The sequence below is a fragment of the Limulus polyphemus genome, unplaced genomic scaffold, assembly GCF_000517525.1.
Source record: "Limulus polyphemus unplaced genomic scaffold, Limulus_polyphemus-2.1.2 Scaffold1, whole genome shotgun sequence".
Taxonomy (NCBI): Eukaryota; Metazoa; Arthropoda; class Merostomata; order Xiphosura; family Limulidae; genus Limulus; species Limulus polyphemus.
This window is the reverse complement of record NW_013665611.1, coordinates 2,601,363-2,619,913: the sequence shown is the minus strand read 5'-3', so window position 1 is coordinate 2,619,913 and position 18,551 is coordinate 2,601,363. Positions and strand designations below refer to the sequence as shown.

At 34.9% G+C, this 18,551-nt stretch overlaps 1 protein-coding gene across 1 annotated transcript in view; it reads right to left on the bottom strand.

The window, feature by feature from the left end:
* The window catches only part of LOC106460536 (protein NDNF-like), a 13,024-nt gene extending 4,174 nt beyond the window's left edge, over positions 1 to 8,850 (bottom strand). Inside the window, exons 1-2 of the mRNA XM_022386428.1 lie at positions 8,825 to 8,850; positions 8,216 to 8,340 (exon numbers count right to left, since the gene is read on the bottom strand). Coding sequence (XP_022242136.1) covers positions 8,216 to 8,340; positions 8,825 to 8,850 — 151 coding nt within the window. The remainder of the gene's footprint in view (positions 1 to 8,215; positions 8,341 to 8,824) is intronic.
* Positions 8,851 to 18,551: the final 9,701 nt, after the last annotated feature.

The following is an 18,551-nucleotide window of genomic DNA, read 5'->3' as shown; positions in this document are numbered from 1 at the left end:
CACGCAAATGAATACCTGCGCGCGCATGCACGAAAATGGACACATGCGCGCGCATGTACGAAAACGGGCACCTGCGCGCGCATGTACGAAAATGGACAACTGCGCGCGCATGTACGGAAACGGACACCTGCGCGCGCATGTACCAAATTGCGCACCTGCGCGCGCATGTACGAAAATGGGCACCTGCGCGCGCATGCACGAAAATGGACACATGCGCGCGCATGTACGAAAATGGACAACTGCGCGCGCATGTACGAAAATGGGCACCTGCGGGCGCATGTACGAAAATGGGCACCTGCCACGCATGTACGAAAATAGGTACCTACACGCTCACATGCCAAAATAAGTCCCTGAGAACACATATTAGCACCTGCTCGTGCTTTTACACAAATACACATCTGTGCGTGCATGTACTGAGTGGTGTTACTTGCCAAAGTCCATGTCATCGCGTTTGTTTACTCGCATTCAAAATTTTATTGAACTAATATTTCATGAATTTATGTCAATATGTTTGATAACAAACTGTAGATTATAATTCAATTTCTAGTACTATATATTACTGAATTTATTAATTTAAAAGCAAATATGAAATAAACACAGTTAAACATCGATTTTTGTGTGTTACATGGTATGTTAAGTGCAGCACTGCCTCAAATTAGGTGTTTATGGTGTCAAAATACTACGTCTATAGTCCCAAGGAATTAGGAACTCAGATTGACAAGCTGATATAAAATACGAACTTCCTATCTTTTCTTTTTGCTAAGATATTGCTTAGGTACTGAATCAAACACAGCAGCCCAGCTCACCTCTTTTCATTTTTGGAAACGGTCCCTTATATACACTTTTATCAATATATGACTTGTGAATAACCAATTGACAACTTGGAATGTCCCCCTAGTGGTTTTCTCAGCCATTATAAAATGTTAAGAAGCTCTCTCATTCTTTGAAACCAAGATTTCAAGGAGGTAGGTAATGAAGCTTGTCATCACCACTATTGGGATATTCTTTTACCAATGAATAGCGGGATTGACCATCACATAATAACGCCCTCACCGCTGCAAGGGCGAGCATGTTTGGTGGGACGGGAATTCAAACCCACAACCCTCAGATTGTGAGTCCAGCACACTAACTACCTGACCATGATGTAAAGTAACTTTCCACAAAATCAACTGATAAACAGCTCATTTTATTGATATATAAAAATCCGTATAGTTTTACTAAACTTCTGACTCTACAAACATGTATCATACACACAAAATCATTTTACGTGATGGAGTTTTTCAGTTTCAATACACATTAAAGATTAACTACGGCAAGGACAGTTTTTATACTTCCGGCATATAGTTTTCTCACCAATATTAAAATTTATCATGAATATTTTTTTAAGTTTCCTTTAATTGAAAAAAAATCTACCAGGAAAGATTACACTATCACCAGCGGATCTTCCTGCCTCATTATTTAAATAAAATACGAATCAAAAAGGAATTTTTCATTAAAATTCTAACACTAGGCGGAGCCACTATCTTCGACGAAAGATCAAACCCACCTGTCCATTAAAATCGAACTGTTCTGTTATAGTGCACATGGTGAATGACGTATACGTTAAATTTTTCACTGAACATCAAGATATACGAAGCTGTTATGAAAAAGTGTTGTGAGAACATTAAGTAATTTGAGAGTCACGGATTATTGTCTGTGTCACTGAAGAGTATCATTTGAAGCTCAAATTTTCTAACTTGAATGCTAAGAATGTTCTCTTTATTATAGTGTAGATTTCTTCAGTTTAACCATTTGAATACACGTGAAATCGGAGAGTCACACTGTTCACATACCACGACTTGGCAAAGTAAAGAGAAAAGAATCGCTAGCACGCGTTAGTTTTTGAATAGCGTATTATAAAAATAAACGTTTCTGTCTCCTTCTCGAGGATTTTTTAAAACGAACTCTCCGGTTTTATGGCATATCACGTTAGTCCCCTGACGCTCATTTACAAACGAAACCCGGCTCATTTGAAAGTCTTCCAAATACTTTCACAAGAAACCAAGGTGTTGTTAGCGTGGGCGCAACTTCTCTAATCTTCGTCTTTCTAGGCTTTTCTGAAATACAAATCATAAATATTATGACGGCTGCAAGTAATAAACCAGATCAGTTGATACGTACAGAATGTTATTTATCTGTCACAGTTTTGAAGAGATACTAAACAGACTTTCACAAATTGTTTCTGTCAATAGGAATTTGTTTGTTTGTTTGTTTTTAATTTCACGCAAAGCTACACGAGGGCTATCTGCGCTAGCCGTCCCTAATTTAGCAGTGTAAGACTAGAGGGAAGGCAGCTAGTCATCACCACCCACCGCCAACTCTTGGGCTACTCTTTTACCAACGAATAGTGGGATTGACCGTCACATTATAACGCCCCCACGGCTGAAAGGGCGAGCATGTTTGGTGTGACGGGGATTCGAACCCGCAACCTTCAGATTGCGAGTCGAGTGTTGTAACCACCTGGCCATGCTGGGCCAATTACGTTCGAATTTGGAAAACACCATTTTGGCGATAACAACGGAACAGCTATTATTGATCAATATTAGAGTTGTTACAGAGAAAGTCTGGATGAAGGCACAGAGCATTTTAACCAGTCACCAAATTTAGAAAACCAAAAGTAATTTCGCCAGTGTACATGTACATTCAATTTGATTATTCAGTAAAGCAAATTTTAAGAATAAAGACAAAGCAGAAAGTGTTTAGACGTGTCCTAGAAACGGTTTTTCTCTTTTCTTCTTGTTTAAGTCAGTAAATATATGATATCGTATTAGCTACAAATGACTCATACTTTGTCTGTGTTATCAAGCTCTTATATGGTAAACCATGTCGGCTCATTTGAACAGTTAACTTCTGTTAATAACCAAAAATAATTTAAGCATAAGATAAATAAAATTAATGTTTTTAACTTCGTTGGTACTGTGAAAGCGGGACTAATGTGATCATTTACATGAGTTATATATTTTTACATATATAGCAGGGTTTCATACTTTCGGAGTAATTATAACGAAAACACCACGTTTAAAATGAGTGGATTTTAAGAACTGATTTTACTAGGGGAACTGCAACAGAGGTATATTGAGGATCATAAGTTTTATCCAGAAGATTCTGGCTATGGTATCAGGTGTTTTAACACCTGCCACAGAACGTGTTCATCATGCTTTCCGTCACCCTCAAACAAAATATCAATTAAACTTATCTCTAAACGAAGCTGTTGTAAGTATCGTATGTTCTGGATAGTTTTCACTGTTAGAATATCCTGCACACTGACCCCCCCTCCCCAATCTTGTAATGTTGAAAAATTAAGAAATAAAGAAGATATTTATTCGTTTGTTTGTTTGTTTGGTTGGATTTCTCACAAAGGAATATGAGGGCTATCAGCGCCAGCCATCCATAATGTTGAAGTGATCGACTAAAGAGAAGATAGCTAGAGAACAGCACCCATCGTCAGCTTTTGGGCTACTCTAATCGAAAAGTGGGATTTGGCCATCACTCTTATAACATACCCATGGTCTCAAAGAGTGCAGAGAGCGATTTTTTTTATTTGCTACAACGGGACGCAAACCATGGACCCTCGGATCCACAGTCCGGCTCGATAACCATTAGAACATGTCCGACCATAAGTAAAAGCAATGTCATATAACTAAAATATACTGTATCGTGTCCAAACTTTGTCAAATAAAATTTATGATTCGTAATGTGCCTTTGGTGAATGTTTGTTCCCCAAAGACAAGTAGTTTTTGAGATCTAATCATTTTAAGTATATTTTCTTTTTATAATAATCCAGCATAACAAATGTAATTTCTATTCCTTCTAATTGTATATTCCTTGTTATTTATCTTTTTTAGATGGTTCTACTACGTTCAAGGTTCGTAATGGGAAGTATTGGACCAAACCTTCAACTCGGGTGTTTCACTTTACAACTACTTTTACTTGTCTTTATCGCCCCTATCTATCTGCGCTTACTGTTGCTAAATGTTGGATTAATGTTTTTACACTAGCAAACTCAAGAGATAAAAATATTTTCTGCTACCTATTTATCTTAATTGCATATTTTTTTAAGGCAAAATTATTTACGCTGTACTTAAATTTCGTAAATGTAAATAATGCATATATGTGTATATGTACTTACATACTACGTGGCACAGGAATGTGGCTTATGGTTTAACTAGAAATGAAAACGATTTAAGGTATGGGAGCTGGCCTTGTAATCAATATTTTGTATTAACACAATAAGTATGTTGAGTGTTAAGGATATTCTTATTAGGACGAAACTTGTACAAGCTCTACCGTTTCATGGCCTAGAACTAACTGGAGCTTCAAAACATGACTGTACTGTGGGGAGTTATATAAGACATTTGAAGCAATCTGTAGGGCAGCATGAAGGAAAACGATGTAATGCTCAGTGTACAGTGGAACGAACAAAGTTGGAAAAGTGCTCTCTACGGATGAATTCAAGTTCTAATTATTCGGCAACAACCAATGGTATTAGAAATAAATATGGAAACAGTGAGTGAAAAGGTTATAAAAGACAAATACTTGGGAAGTGTCTTATCTTTTTCCTTTGAAAATGAACTGCGCCAGAATATAGTCACATGTTATTTATTATCTTACACTGTGATTGGTTGTCATTCAACAAACATAAACTACTAGATCGATATAAAGCGTATAAAATTGCCAACAATCATACTATGCCAATTAATTAGTAATAGTATCTGTTCTCAGGACGAAAATACTGTGTGATAAGTATACATGTAAAGTTTGGCTGGAATTGCGACAAGACTCCATGTTTTAATAACAGCTGAAGGCAAGAATCTTGGAGAGGTAACGTGAAACTGGCAATGTTGCTAATATAAATTGTTGTAGTATAAAACTGAAACTTTCCAAAAGTGATGTTAAGTGTCTAGGGGTGTGTTTTTCACGAGATAGGTGATGGTCAAATAGAGATCTTTCCAACAAGCACGAAGTGGCCTTAATTTTGTGTAGCTGCTCGAAAACAGCAAATCAAAATTTGAAATGGGCATTGGTTTATACACAGTAGAACGAATAAAGCTGGAAAAGGGCTCTTTACAGATGAATTCAATTTTTAATTGTTCGGCAACAACCAACGATAGTTTGTTCCACGGAAGAAAGGAGACCGGCATCATAATCAATGTGGTGTATGGTGGTAGTGGTGGGGGTAACGTAAGTACAAGTTTGAGTCTGCATATCAGCCATTGAGGTCGATGATTTGCTCAAAACTGACAGCATTCTGAATTCTGATAAGTACATTCAAATACTGATCCATCATACTATTTATTCAGGAACACGACTCATACAACAAATGTGGTGAAACGATATCTTGGTGGCAAAGATGCTGATGGAACATTGACAACTATGGCTTGACGAGCACAAAGTACTGATGTACACATTCTTGAAAGTGTAAAGTCAGAGAATGTCAAGGGGGAACCAGATAACTTGGCTGAATTGTGGGGAGTTATATAAGACATTTGAAATAATATTGCACAATGTTACATGGACAAACCGTAGGGTGGCAGGAAGAAAAGTGTAATACACTGTGTGCAACAAAAGGCTCACATATAAAATACTAGTACTCTATACAAATTATTTTTTTTTTCACTTACTAGTTGAGATTATTGTTCCTCGTGACTCCTTTGTATGTGTTTCTACAATTATTTTTACTGATGTATAGATAACACCTATGAAATATTTATTACTTTCAGTATACTTAAATATTAATTATCATTGTTAATTATGCTTTTTTTCCCTTCTACTTTGTGCTGAGTAAAATTGTTATATATGTTATTACTGGTCAATTCGATTACTATATGGCACACATTTCAAATCTAGTTTGTCTAGTCACGAACATTTATGGATATTTAAATTGGCAGATAATGAAATTGCAAATAAGACATCACAACTTGTTTGCTGTTTTCGTTTTTTTTTGTCTACACCTAAGGACATCAGTGACATAAAAACTGTTATTGTTTTGTCACTATTCTCAAAAACTCTGTATTATTGTTCAGTAGTATTTTGTAGTATTGTTCTATCACTGTTTGTTTGTTTGTTTTGAATTTCGCGCAAAGCTACACGAGGGATATCTGCTATCTGCGCTAGCCGTCCCTAATTTAGTAATGTAAGACTAGAGGGAAGGCAGCTAGTCATCACCACCCACCGCCAACTCTTTGGCTACTCTTTTACCAACGAATAGTGGGATTGACCGTCACATTATAATGTTCCCATGGCTGAAAGGGGCAAGCATGTTTGGTGTGACGGGGATTCGAACCCGCGACCCGGAGATTGCAAGTTGAGTGCCCTAACCACCTGGCCATACCGGGCCTTCTGTCAGTGTATTCAAATAATATAGTTCACTTGTTATATTCAAATACTATGTAGTGTCGTTCATTTGTTGTGTCCAAATATTCTGTAGTAACATTTACTCTGTACTGCCATTCACTCGTTGTATTGAAATACTCTGCAGTTCTTTTACTGAACTCAAATATCCCGTAGTATTGTTTAGTCACTGTATTAAAATATTCTATTTTATAGTTCACTCGTTGTGTCCAAATACTTTGTAGCATTGTTCACGTGTTGTATCAAAATATTCTGTAGTATTGTTCACGTGTTGTATCCAAATATTCTGTAGTATTGTTCACGTGTTGTATCCAAATATTCTGTAGTGTTATTCACGTGTTGTATTCAAATATTCTGTAGTATTGTTAACGTGTTGTATTCAAATATTGTGTAGCATTGTTCACGTGTTGTATTCAAATATTCTGTAGTATTGTTCATGTGTTGTATCCAAATATTCTGTAGTATTGTTCACGTGTTGTGTCCAAATATTCTGTAGTATTGTTCACGTGTTGTGTCCAAATACTCTGTAGCATTGTTCACGTGTTGTATCCAAATATTCTGTAGTATCGTCCAGTTATCGTATTTTGAAATGTTCCGTAGTATTATTCTGTTATTGTAACTCAAGTTCTCTATAGGATCGTTCAGCCACAACACTCAAACTACAGAGGTTGAGCCCTTTATATTAAAACCGTTTTGGAGCTTCACCTCGTCGTTACTGTTTACACCTTGTCACGTCCGGTCATGCTCTATCTGGCGACAGGAAATTTTTAAATAGCACTGCAGCATACTTTCTATTGCAAAAAGGTTCTGCCGTAAGACTGCCATGTCTAAAGAACATCCTTCTTCCTGCCTACTATTCATAAGCCATATAGTTTTCGAGGATGACCATTTCCTAGTGCTCATTTCAACTTTCCAATAGAGGAGAACTCTATTCGTACTTTGTCTGTCCAATCGATCGTTGTGTCTTCGTATGAAATAGCATGAATACCAATTACATTTTCAAGCTGCTTGAGACATGCAACAGTTGAATAGATATATTGTGGAAGCAGCTTGTGTTCATGTGATTGGTGTTGCTTTTCCAGATAGAGACCTTCTTCATTATTTTGCCTACTGTTGTTTGGGGCACGTGAATTGCTTTTGCCAGTTCACCTTTATGTTCATGGATTCACATCTGTTACAAGAAGCCGCACCTTGCTTACTACGGCTGGGATACGACTTATTGCAGGTCTCCTTCTGGATGGTCTTGGTGCCCCAAGTTGATCCACATTCCTTTGTTTATCAAAGTAATTAAGTACAATAGATGTCTCCATAATGGAAATTCTAAATCCCCGATCTGAACACATTTTTATAATCTGATTGTATAAATATTTTGTGTCGGAAAGGGCTGTTACATATCCTTCCGAAAAGCGATAAATTTTCCGTAGCATCGTAATACCTAAGAAACGCAAATAATGTCCAAAATGCAGTTCTGATACATGCCTTTACACTGCAGCTTTACATCGGCTGTGGTTGTTACGTGACTTGCTGGTTTGAATACCTAGAACCATTATAGTATAATGTACTCAAACTTCTGTATTTTCTATGTTTTGCAGTAGTACTTAAATTTGTTTAGTATTGTTCTGTAACTATGTTCTTTATATAGCATTGTTCATTCACTGTGCTTAAATACTCCTAAAATTACTCCGCCACTGTACACAGGTATTCAAGAATTGTCTTGCCATTTTAACTACATTCCCTAGTAAGATAATACCACTGAACCACACTGGTATTTCCTCGACATTTAATCCAATTTCCTAAACACATATTGGTCTGCCACTGTACTTACCCTGCTCTTGACGGTTATCCGCTACTGGGTAGTGACGAAGCGATAGTTTCCACTGTACAGGTGCTGAGCAGGGTGTAATAGTAAGTGATAAAGGCCCATGTTCTTGTTCGACCAGGAAAAATATCCTAAAAGAAAAATATTATCATTTTGACTTTCGAAATAATTAGCAGTAATGCATATAACAGCGACTTGGAACTTTTCTATAGTGCTTTCATCACAAACAAGAAACGCATTACTGAAACACAAACAGTTTTAAGCCGGATAAAGAGAGCACTTGACAACCAATTGAAAGTAGCTTTTCACAAGTGAAAATACATTTCGGTAGTGTGCTTGATCAATCATCCAAAAACGATACATAAACGTAAATTTTAATCTCAAGTTTTCGAGTTTGCTGTAGTGCAATACAAACTTTTTAAAGAGAAAGAAATTGAAAGTGTGCTATGGTAGGCTTAACTCACTTCAGGCTTAATTAGCAACTTGTTAACAGATTGGGATAGTAGAGCAAATTAAGAATATTTTAAATGTATTAAAAAAGATGGTATACATAGTTACATAAATAAAACAAAACTTGTCGTGTATCTCAACTCATACAACTTTATCAATACTTACCACGTGGGTACATAAGTGTGTAACATGGTTGGTATTTTAAGGAAACTTTTATGTTTTAGTTTGTTGTTAAGCACGAAGCTACACAATGGGCTATTTGTGCAGTGCCCATCATTCAGTTTGACCACTGAGACACTGGGAGTCTTTAAGGAAACTATAAACTTTAATGTATACTATTAAAATGGTCTTATACCAATCTTCGAGTAGTTGTTTGTTATTGTTGAAAAGAAATTAAACATCTTCTGTGTATATAATACTCATACCATAAATCAACAGGTCTTATACCAATCTTCGAGTAGTTGTTTGTTATTGTTGAAAATAAATTAAACATCTTCTGTGTATATAATACTCATACCATAATACTACTACCATAACATGATTTACAAATAATTCAAGAGGTACACTGACAATTCTAGGAAATGAGAGTAACAAACTCTTTCGCCAACTTATGATGTTAGATGTTTCGACCCAGAATAATATTTTTTTTCATAAGCTGGGAATATTTAGTTGTTACATGTGGTCCTAGTAAATGGTGGGAATATCTAATTGTTCATTTGATATTAGTAAGTGGTGGGAATATCTAGTTGCTACGTATGGTCTTAGTAAATGGTGGGCATATCTAGTTGTTACATGAGGTCCTAATAAATGGTGGGAATATCTAATTGTTACATATGGTCCTAGTAAATGGTGGGAATATCTAATTGTTCATTTGATATTAGTAAGTGGTGGGAATATCTAGTTGCTACGTATGGTCTTAGTAAATGGTGGGCATATCTAGTTGTTACATGAGGTCCTAATAAATGGTGGGAATATCTAATTGTTACATATGATCCTAATAAATGATGGGAATATCTAATTGTTACATATGGTCCTAATAAATGATGGGAATATCCAGTTGTTACTTGTTGGTAGAGTGAAGTACATGTAGAGAAGAAAATCCAAACTTTATAGAGCTGAAAGGGGAGACGTAAGTTCTCGTTTTTGTCTCCCTTCCTTTCCTTTATGTTTTTTCTTCTATTTCTACATCAATAGACGTATTTCAATGATAGCATTGTGTTCTACCAATATACTAAACCTCTAAAATATTTGAAGATAAGCTTCTGATTCGCTATTCGAGTATCATTGGAATTGAAATTTGGAATAAAACATAGAAAGGTCTTTCCGGGTTTATCTAGTTAGGCCACAAGGAATCATTTTATTACATTTTTACTGCGTGGGCTACGAAAAAAATAAGTCTAACAAATAAACTTGTATAAACATGAAGTAAACATACTAGCCTTAAAAGGCTGTCATAATTAACCAAGAAACTAATATTCCTGTAAAAAAAGAATATTAAATCAAGATGTAGCCGTTATTATTTCTTCTATTGTGCATTTCTTTAGTTAAACAACAACAAAGTCCTGTAAAAAAGAATATTAAATCAAGATGTAACTGTTATTATTTCTTCTATTGTGCATTTCTTTAGTTAAACAACAACAAAGTCTGCGTCATCACAACAGAAACACTATTTTCTTCTTCTTGGTTTAACTTATCTGTGCTAACCGTTCAGAATTTTGAGCTTTTATAGTAGATGGAAGGTAGCTAGTCAACAGCACCCATCGATAATTCTTGTGCTACTTTAATCGAACAGTGAGATTTGACTGTTACTCTTATAAAGCACCCGCTGTTTTAAGGTGCGGATCTCGATTTTCCTGCAGTGGGACGCGAGCCATGCTCCATCGGATTCACAGACCGGCTCACTAACTATTAGGTATCAATGTATCAAATTAATTTTATCATATAGAAGTTGAAACTGATGGGGAATATTTAAATTTAATTAAAACAATGTAAGTTTAACAGCAATCATATATTTCAAAGTAATAACTTGAACATAAACTTTATCTCAAAATTGAAATTATAACAAAGCTTCTTAATAAACAAAATTTGTAGTTTGCTTTCCATCTACCAACAAATAAAGATTTTGAGGTGATCCCACCCTTGAACACCCTACATCTTATTGACCAGGAGAAAAGCATGGTTGCGTAAGAAACAATCCAGCAACTTTCATACTTTGGCCTTGAATCTTTTTTGAATATGCAACATTGTCTAAAGCGTCAACCTGTCAAGATTGTTTGAGATTAACTCAATAGGCTGAGAGCAATTAACCAACAGGCTTTATAAAATAGAAATAGGATTAAGTTCAATTTTGATCCCTTAGGACATTCCCCATAGTTTATAGTGTTTACATACAAATTGTGGTTGAGATAGGCCCAATAGGCTCGGAGGAGCTAGAGTGTAAAAACACACACATTTCTTCTTTGTATATAGTGATATATTTATAAATTAACTATCGTACTTAAACGACAACATTTGTGTAGGTTTCTGCTTAATCAACAACCATCCATCCATCCATAAGAACTGTAAAAAAGACGAGCTTTGTCTTGTAAACCTATTTGGAATATACAAAATTTAGTTGGGTAGAGTGGTATGCTAATTTTTTTTTTTTAAATTTCGTTTGTTTCAGTTTAATATGCGAGTGTATGTAAACAGCATATAACTTCGTGTACAAATTGATAAAGGACTAACGTCTCAGCACAGAAGTGATTTATTATAAACCAAAATACGATCCATCATCAGTAATATATAGAAACGAAAACAAGTGTAATTACAGTAACAGATATTCGGAGTTAAATATAATTAACAAAATAGAATTAGAACAACCTTAAGTAGTAAGAAGATTGTATGTTGTTAAGAGAGGGAAGGAAATGCTTAATCATAAGGTTTCTTTTATTAGAAGTTCAGTTTTAGAGTTAGCAGTAGTAAAAATTCTAAAGTTTCATTTACTGATCGAATGTCCCGTATGTTAACTATGCCGATTGTGAGTCGAGCGCCTCCACGACAGGCCCCGTTTTTAAGGTACACGACGCATTCTCCAAATAACAACATTTTGTGCTCACCAGTTTTTACAAAGTTGATAATCGATTTCTTATTTTACTAAAACAAGTGATTTTGGATTGTGACATTCACGGACGTTATAAGGCCTACTAGCATACCGTATACGAATATTATAATATTATACACACAAAGATTACAATTTGTGAAGGTACATTACACACAAAGATTACAATTTGTGAAGGTACATTACACACAAAGATTACAATTTGTGAAGGTACATTACACACAAAGATTACAATTTGTGAAGGTACATTACACACAAAGATTACAATTTGTACAGGTACATTATATGCAAAGATTACAATTTGTACAGGTACATTACACACAAAGATTACAATATGTACAGGTACATTATATACAAAGATTACAATTTGTACAGGTACATTATAAACAAAGATTACAATTTGTACAGGTACATTATATACAAAGATTACAATTTGTACAGGTACATTCAACACAAAGATTACATTTGTACAGGTACATTACACACAAAGATTACAATTTGTACAGGTACATTCAACACAAAGATTACATTTGTACAGACACATTAAACACAAAGATTACAATTTCTATAGGTACATTCGAATTTTTGTACGATAAAATCTAATCACAAACATGAGTTCTTGAGTGTCATCCAGGCTAGAAATGCATAATTTCAGTTAGGGATCAAGAGTATGACTTTGAACTTAGGATCTTCAGAATGATTTTCAACACACACACACACGGGTATATATGCATATCCTGAAAATATTTTATTAAACTAAGTAACATTACATTTTCTACTTCAAACAGAACCAAGTAACATTATATTTTCTACTTCAAACTAAACCAAGTAATATTATATGTTCTATTTCAAACGGAACCAAATAACATTATATGTTTTATTTCAAACTAAACCAAGTAACACTATATTCTCTACTTCAAATTAAACGAAGTAACATTATATTTTCTACTTCAAACTCAACCAAGTAATATTATATGTTCTATTTCAAACTGAACCAAGTAACATTATATTTTCTACTTCAAACTAAACCAAGTAACATTATATTTTCTACTTCAAACTAAACCAAGTAACATTATATTTTCTACTTCAAACGGAACCAAGTAACATTATATGTTTTATTTCAAACTAAACCAAGTAACACTATATTCTCTACTTCAAATTAAACGAAGTAACATTATATTTTCTACTTCAAACGGAACCAAGTAACATTATATGTTTTATTTCAAACTAAACCAAGTAACACTATATTCTCTACTTCAAATTAAACGAAGTAACATTATATTTTCTACTTCAAACTAAACCAAGTAACATTATATTTTCTACTTCAAACGGAACCAAGTAACATTATATGTTTTATTTTAAACTAAACCAAGTAACACTATATTCTCTACTTCAAACTAAACCAAGTAACATTATATTTTCTACTTCAAACTAAACCAAGTAATATTATATGTTCTATTTCAAACGGAACCAAGTAACATTATATGTTCTATTTCCAACAGAACCAAGTCACATTATATGTTTTATGTCAAACTAAACCAAGTTTACTTTTATATACCTCATTACTGTTATACAAGTTTACTTTATGTGATCCCTTATGCTTACAAAATGTTGAGTTATTTATGAATAATCGTCTATTCACACCAGAGAAAATATTAATTAACCTTAGAGTTGAAAATACATATAAGTTATTTGGTATTATCCCAATATAAGCTTCGTGGTTTGAGATCAAATATCTGAAGGCAAGTTTTAATGTTGCTAAGTGTTCAGTTTCGTTACTCTTAAAAGAATAATTTCTTATTTCAGTTTTGTCTAGAATTTAGCTTCAAGACAAAAACAATGCACAAAGAATGTTTTCTTATAAATTAACATACATTAAAGCAGCTAAAAAGATAGAAAAAACCTGTTAGTCTTCTTGTTCCAGTCGTGAAAAAGAAAACATTTTACCATCCTTGCGAATAAGTTACTCAAGGAGTATATGCGATATTACTCCCTAATTTTGAACTAATAGACCGACACACCTACTGCCAACACTTAGGCTACTCTTGTCTAATCAAATAGTGGGATTTAACCATCACCCTTATATCGCACCCACGGCCCCAAAGTTCGGAGCACGAATTTATTATTATTATTTTGCGGTAAGGAAACGCGAATAAAGGATCAGCAGATCCTTTGTCCGTCTCTCCAGCCATAGAATCACGCTCGGTCGAAACTTTGTTTGTTTGTTTGTTTGTTTGTTTTTGAATTTCGCGCAAAGCTACACGAGGGCTATTTGCGCTAGCCGTCCCTAATTTAGCAGTGTAAGACTAGAGGGAAGGCAGCTAGTCATCACCACCCACCGCCATCTCTTGGGCTACTCTTTTCCAACGAATAGTGGGATTGACCGTCACATTATAACGCCCCCACGGCTGAAAGGGGCGAGCATGTTTGGTGTGACAGGGATTCGAACCCGCGACCCTCAGATTGCGAGTCGAGTGCCTTAACCACCTGGCCATGCCGGGCCGAGTCGAAACTTTAAATAAACCTACAATAATTGAACTGTATTAAACGTGCTAATTTCTATATCTTCTGAACCTTTATAGAAAAGTTTTTGAAGTCTACATATTTATATCTGCATTAGTATTTGATGAGTTATGGGTTAGTTTCGATGGTTCGGTCTGTATTGTTGTGGGAAGAACAGTTGTTGTCTGGAATAGATTATAAAAAAGATTATAAGACCCTAACAGGTTTTAGAAAATATCATGGTGAATATCCATTTCACAGCTCGTCCTATTATAAAAAAAAACAACAGTCATCTGTCTATAGGGTTTTTGATAATTATATTTTTTAATTAAGCATGTTAAGGCAGCAACATGTATCGTCTCCGTATATAGAAATGAGGCCAACGTTATAATACTTTACTCTTCCGTGAAAGACATCCACGAAATCAGAAGGTTAATTCGCTTTTTTATGTACTGCTTTAAGCAATGTCTAGACAGTTTTCACATTTTCTTCTACCTGCCAGGGCGTTTTGCCAACCCACTGATACTCCACCCAAATATTCACTTACCATGACTGGTAAAAACTGAAGAAGCCCAGAAATGAAAAGAAAAAAAAAAGTTAGAGTAAGAGACAAAGCCCGTATCTCTCTGATAGACTTCAAATATTCTTAGGTAGTTAGGCATAGTGAAGCATTATGTTTAAGAATATATGAAACTATCATTAATTCACCTTAAGAGTTTCCTTCTTTAATAACTTAACTCATATTTGGATTAACATTAAAGTGCTTTCTGAACTGACTGTCGCCTACAAAAGAAATCAAATCAAATTATGAATTATATGTTTTTTTGTATGTTTTTGAATTTCGCGCATAGCTACACGAGAGCTATCTGTGCTAGCCGTCCCTAATTTAGCAGTGTAAGACTAGAGAGAAGGCAGCTAGTCATCACCACCCACCGCCAACTCTTGGGCTACACTTTTACCAACGAATAGTGGGATTGACCGTAACATTATAACGTCCCCACGGCTGAAAGGGCGAGCATGTTTGGTGGGACAGGGATTCGAACCCGCGACCCGCAGATTGCGAGTCGAGTACCCTAACCACCTGGCCATGCCGGGCCAAATTGTATAAGATCCCTATTGGAAAACAGAGCTCGTATTACTAAGCTAAGACCACGAATTCCAGCTCTATCATCTCCCATCGTTTGAAATACATCAATAAATAAGTTACTGTCCAACGTAATGTTTTTGTCACTTTTGAAAGGTTAAATGGGGTTGTTTTTAGAAGGATCCTCATCACGAAGACGATCCTTAGTCAGTTGAATTCTTTTCAATTTTATAACTAACTCAAGGCAACACTTTGGCAACAAACACCACACGCCAGGCGAACGACATACTTCTAGAAAGAATGAAGAAATACAGTATTTTTAGTTTGTGATATGTGACCTTGATGGACTGGAAAAGGTAAAACACGACTCAAAGTTTCAAAATACAGAAAATCCAAAACCTAGAAATGATTCATCCAAATCATAGATTTGTGTTGCTTTGTTTCGTAGCTTGTTCTGGGTTGCAAGATTAAGTCAATGACTAAATTCGTTAGAATGCTGAATAGCAAGCTTGTTATTCCGAATATCTATGTCGTGTTGATTCACAAACACATATGGTGAGTCTGGAATATATCCAATACACACATCTGATGAGTCTTTGTATTTAAATTACAGTCCTGGATTTAGATATGAGATAAAAATTTCGTTTGAAAACAGATTTTAAACAGATGCGTCGTTCTGTTGAATTGTGTGTCACGTCTTTTAAATATAATTGCGAAATCCTAAAATATCCACGCTTTTATTCCGCCACTCAAAATAAAATAAAATAAAAATATTATTGTATCTCGTAAATTAAAACAACGACTAGAGACGTATTCTTAAATGTTCTTTGAATGTGTTGGTGCTCATTTGGAAAGGTCAAATTTAACATCTAGTCTGCGAGTCAATGAGACGCAATTTGAGGGATTGGGCGGGCTGTAGAGTGGTGTCCCGGTTTCCAGTATTCTAGTTAGAACAAACAAACAAACAAACAAAAAGTATGTGCTCTAATAAAGGGCTCGATCAGCTGACCTAAAAAAAACACACTTTACTGCCAAAAGAACATACCTTTTAATAGTGTTTGGTCCCAAAGGTGCGGAGTTTAGGGGATTGGCCAGATTGTGTTACTCCTGCACAAAATAGTAAAAGTTTTCATATTCAGGCAGGAGCCACAATTAGCCATTTTTCAGCAGCAAGTAAGCTTTGTTGAGCCTCCTCATCCATTGCTATGTATAGAACTCGTAATGTGCGCGGAAAAACGGTTTTATATAGCTGAGGAACCGGATCTTGTATGGCGCAACATGAGCGACCACCATCGTGTTTTATGTGGGATTTTGGTTATGTATATGGGTTTCACTCCCCCTAGCTTGGAAACTAGTGCGAATTCGGCCATGCTGGTAGGCAACTAATATTTCATATTTCGAAAGGAGTTCAAGTCTCTATTCAGAATTAAAAAAGAAAAAGAGAGTACCAGAAAGCTTTGATTGGGAATCAACCCACCAAGCATGTCTCCCTGACTCGCAGTTGAAGTAAAGACCTTAAAAATACAAGCTCTAAAACTCACTTGTTCTTGAATTGCAAAATGGTAGTTAATAGCATAAATATAGTTACTGAGACCAATAGAATGGATCGTAAAACAATAGCTACCCGTTTCTTATTGTGTAGTCTGATGATAACAATGGATCGTTTTCTGTATACTGTTTTGATTAATATGTAAAACAATAGCTACCCGTTTCTTATTGTGTAGTCTGATGATAACAATGGATCGTTTTCTGTATACTGTTTTGATTAATATGTAAAACAATAGCTACCCGTTTCTTATTGGGTTGTCTGATTACAACAATGGATCGTTTTTTTTGTAATCTAGTTTGATTAATATGTAAAACAATAACTACCCGTTTCTTATTGGGTAGTCTGATGACAACAATGGGTTGTTTTCTGTAAACTAGTTTGATTAATGTATAAAACAACAGCTACCCGTTTCTTATTGGGTAGTCTGATTATAACAATGGATCGTTTTTTGTAATCTAGTTTGATTAATATGTAAAACAATAGCTACTCGTTTCTTATTGGATAGTCTGATGACAACAATGGATCGTTTTCTGTAATCTAGTTTGATTAATATGTAAAACAATAACTATCCGTTTCTTATTTCTGATGACAACAATGGGTCGTTTTCTGTAAACTAGTTTGATTAATGTATAAAACAACAGCTACCCGTTTCTTATTGGAAATTTCTAATGACAACAATTGATCGTTTTCTGTATACTGGTTTGTTTAATATATCTGATGGAAACAATTAGTTAGGTTGATGATTGCTAAAACTAAGTACGCTAGACTTTATTTTTGTCACTCCTTAGCTTTAACCAAAGTTGAATTTCCTTCCTTATATAAGTTAATCTTGTTACAATCTTAATATCTGTAAAATTTAATTTTCTTAACCATTTACACCAAATTATGCTTCCGACTTAGGAAAGACTGCACAAAGAGTTCTTGTGTCATTAATTTCTTTTTTACTGGATTTCATATAATATTGAATCTAATATTAATAACTTGGGTATACTTTGTTCTAAGTTCGAAAATGTCACATTATATTGTTGGTTATGTTTTTATAAGTTAAAATATTTTTGTTGCTGAGATATTTAAGAAATAATACAAATAGTTCTACAAAAAATAAGCCTTTTCTTTGTTATAAATCATAGCCAAGGGGATTAACCATGTCAGTTTTAGGAGTCGTACTTATTTTGCCATTTTTATTTGCATTTTAAATTATAGTCTTATAATCTTACCATATGGCAACACTCTTATACGTTGTTCTGATACGCTTTTTATTCCCAATACGGCATTTTACTCTGGGTAATGCTTTTGCTGAGCATTAACCAATCAGTCAATGCTTTCACTGTGCAATAACGCAATAACCAATCAGAGAACCGTGTATGAAAATAAAGAGTTCTTACATAAGATTTTAAATAAGTTTAGCAGGTTATTTGTTGTGTGGTCCATATGTGGCGTACATTAGGAGCGTAAAGATAAACAACAACAAAGAAAATGAAAAACAAAAAATAAAGAGCGAGAGACAAAGAACATCTCCCTTGACCACTATTTGTCTGGGATTTGGTAATATCCCCCTGTAGGACAGCGGTAAGTTTACAGACTTACAATGCTAAAATCCGGTTTCGATTCCCAGCGGTGGCTCTAAAGAACAACAACAAAGCTTTGGTAATATACA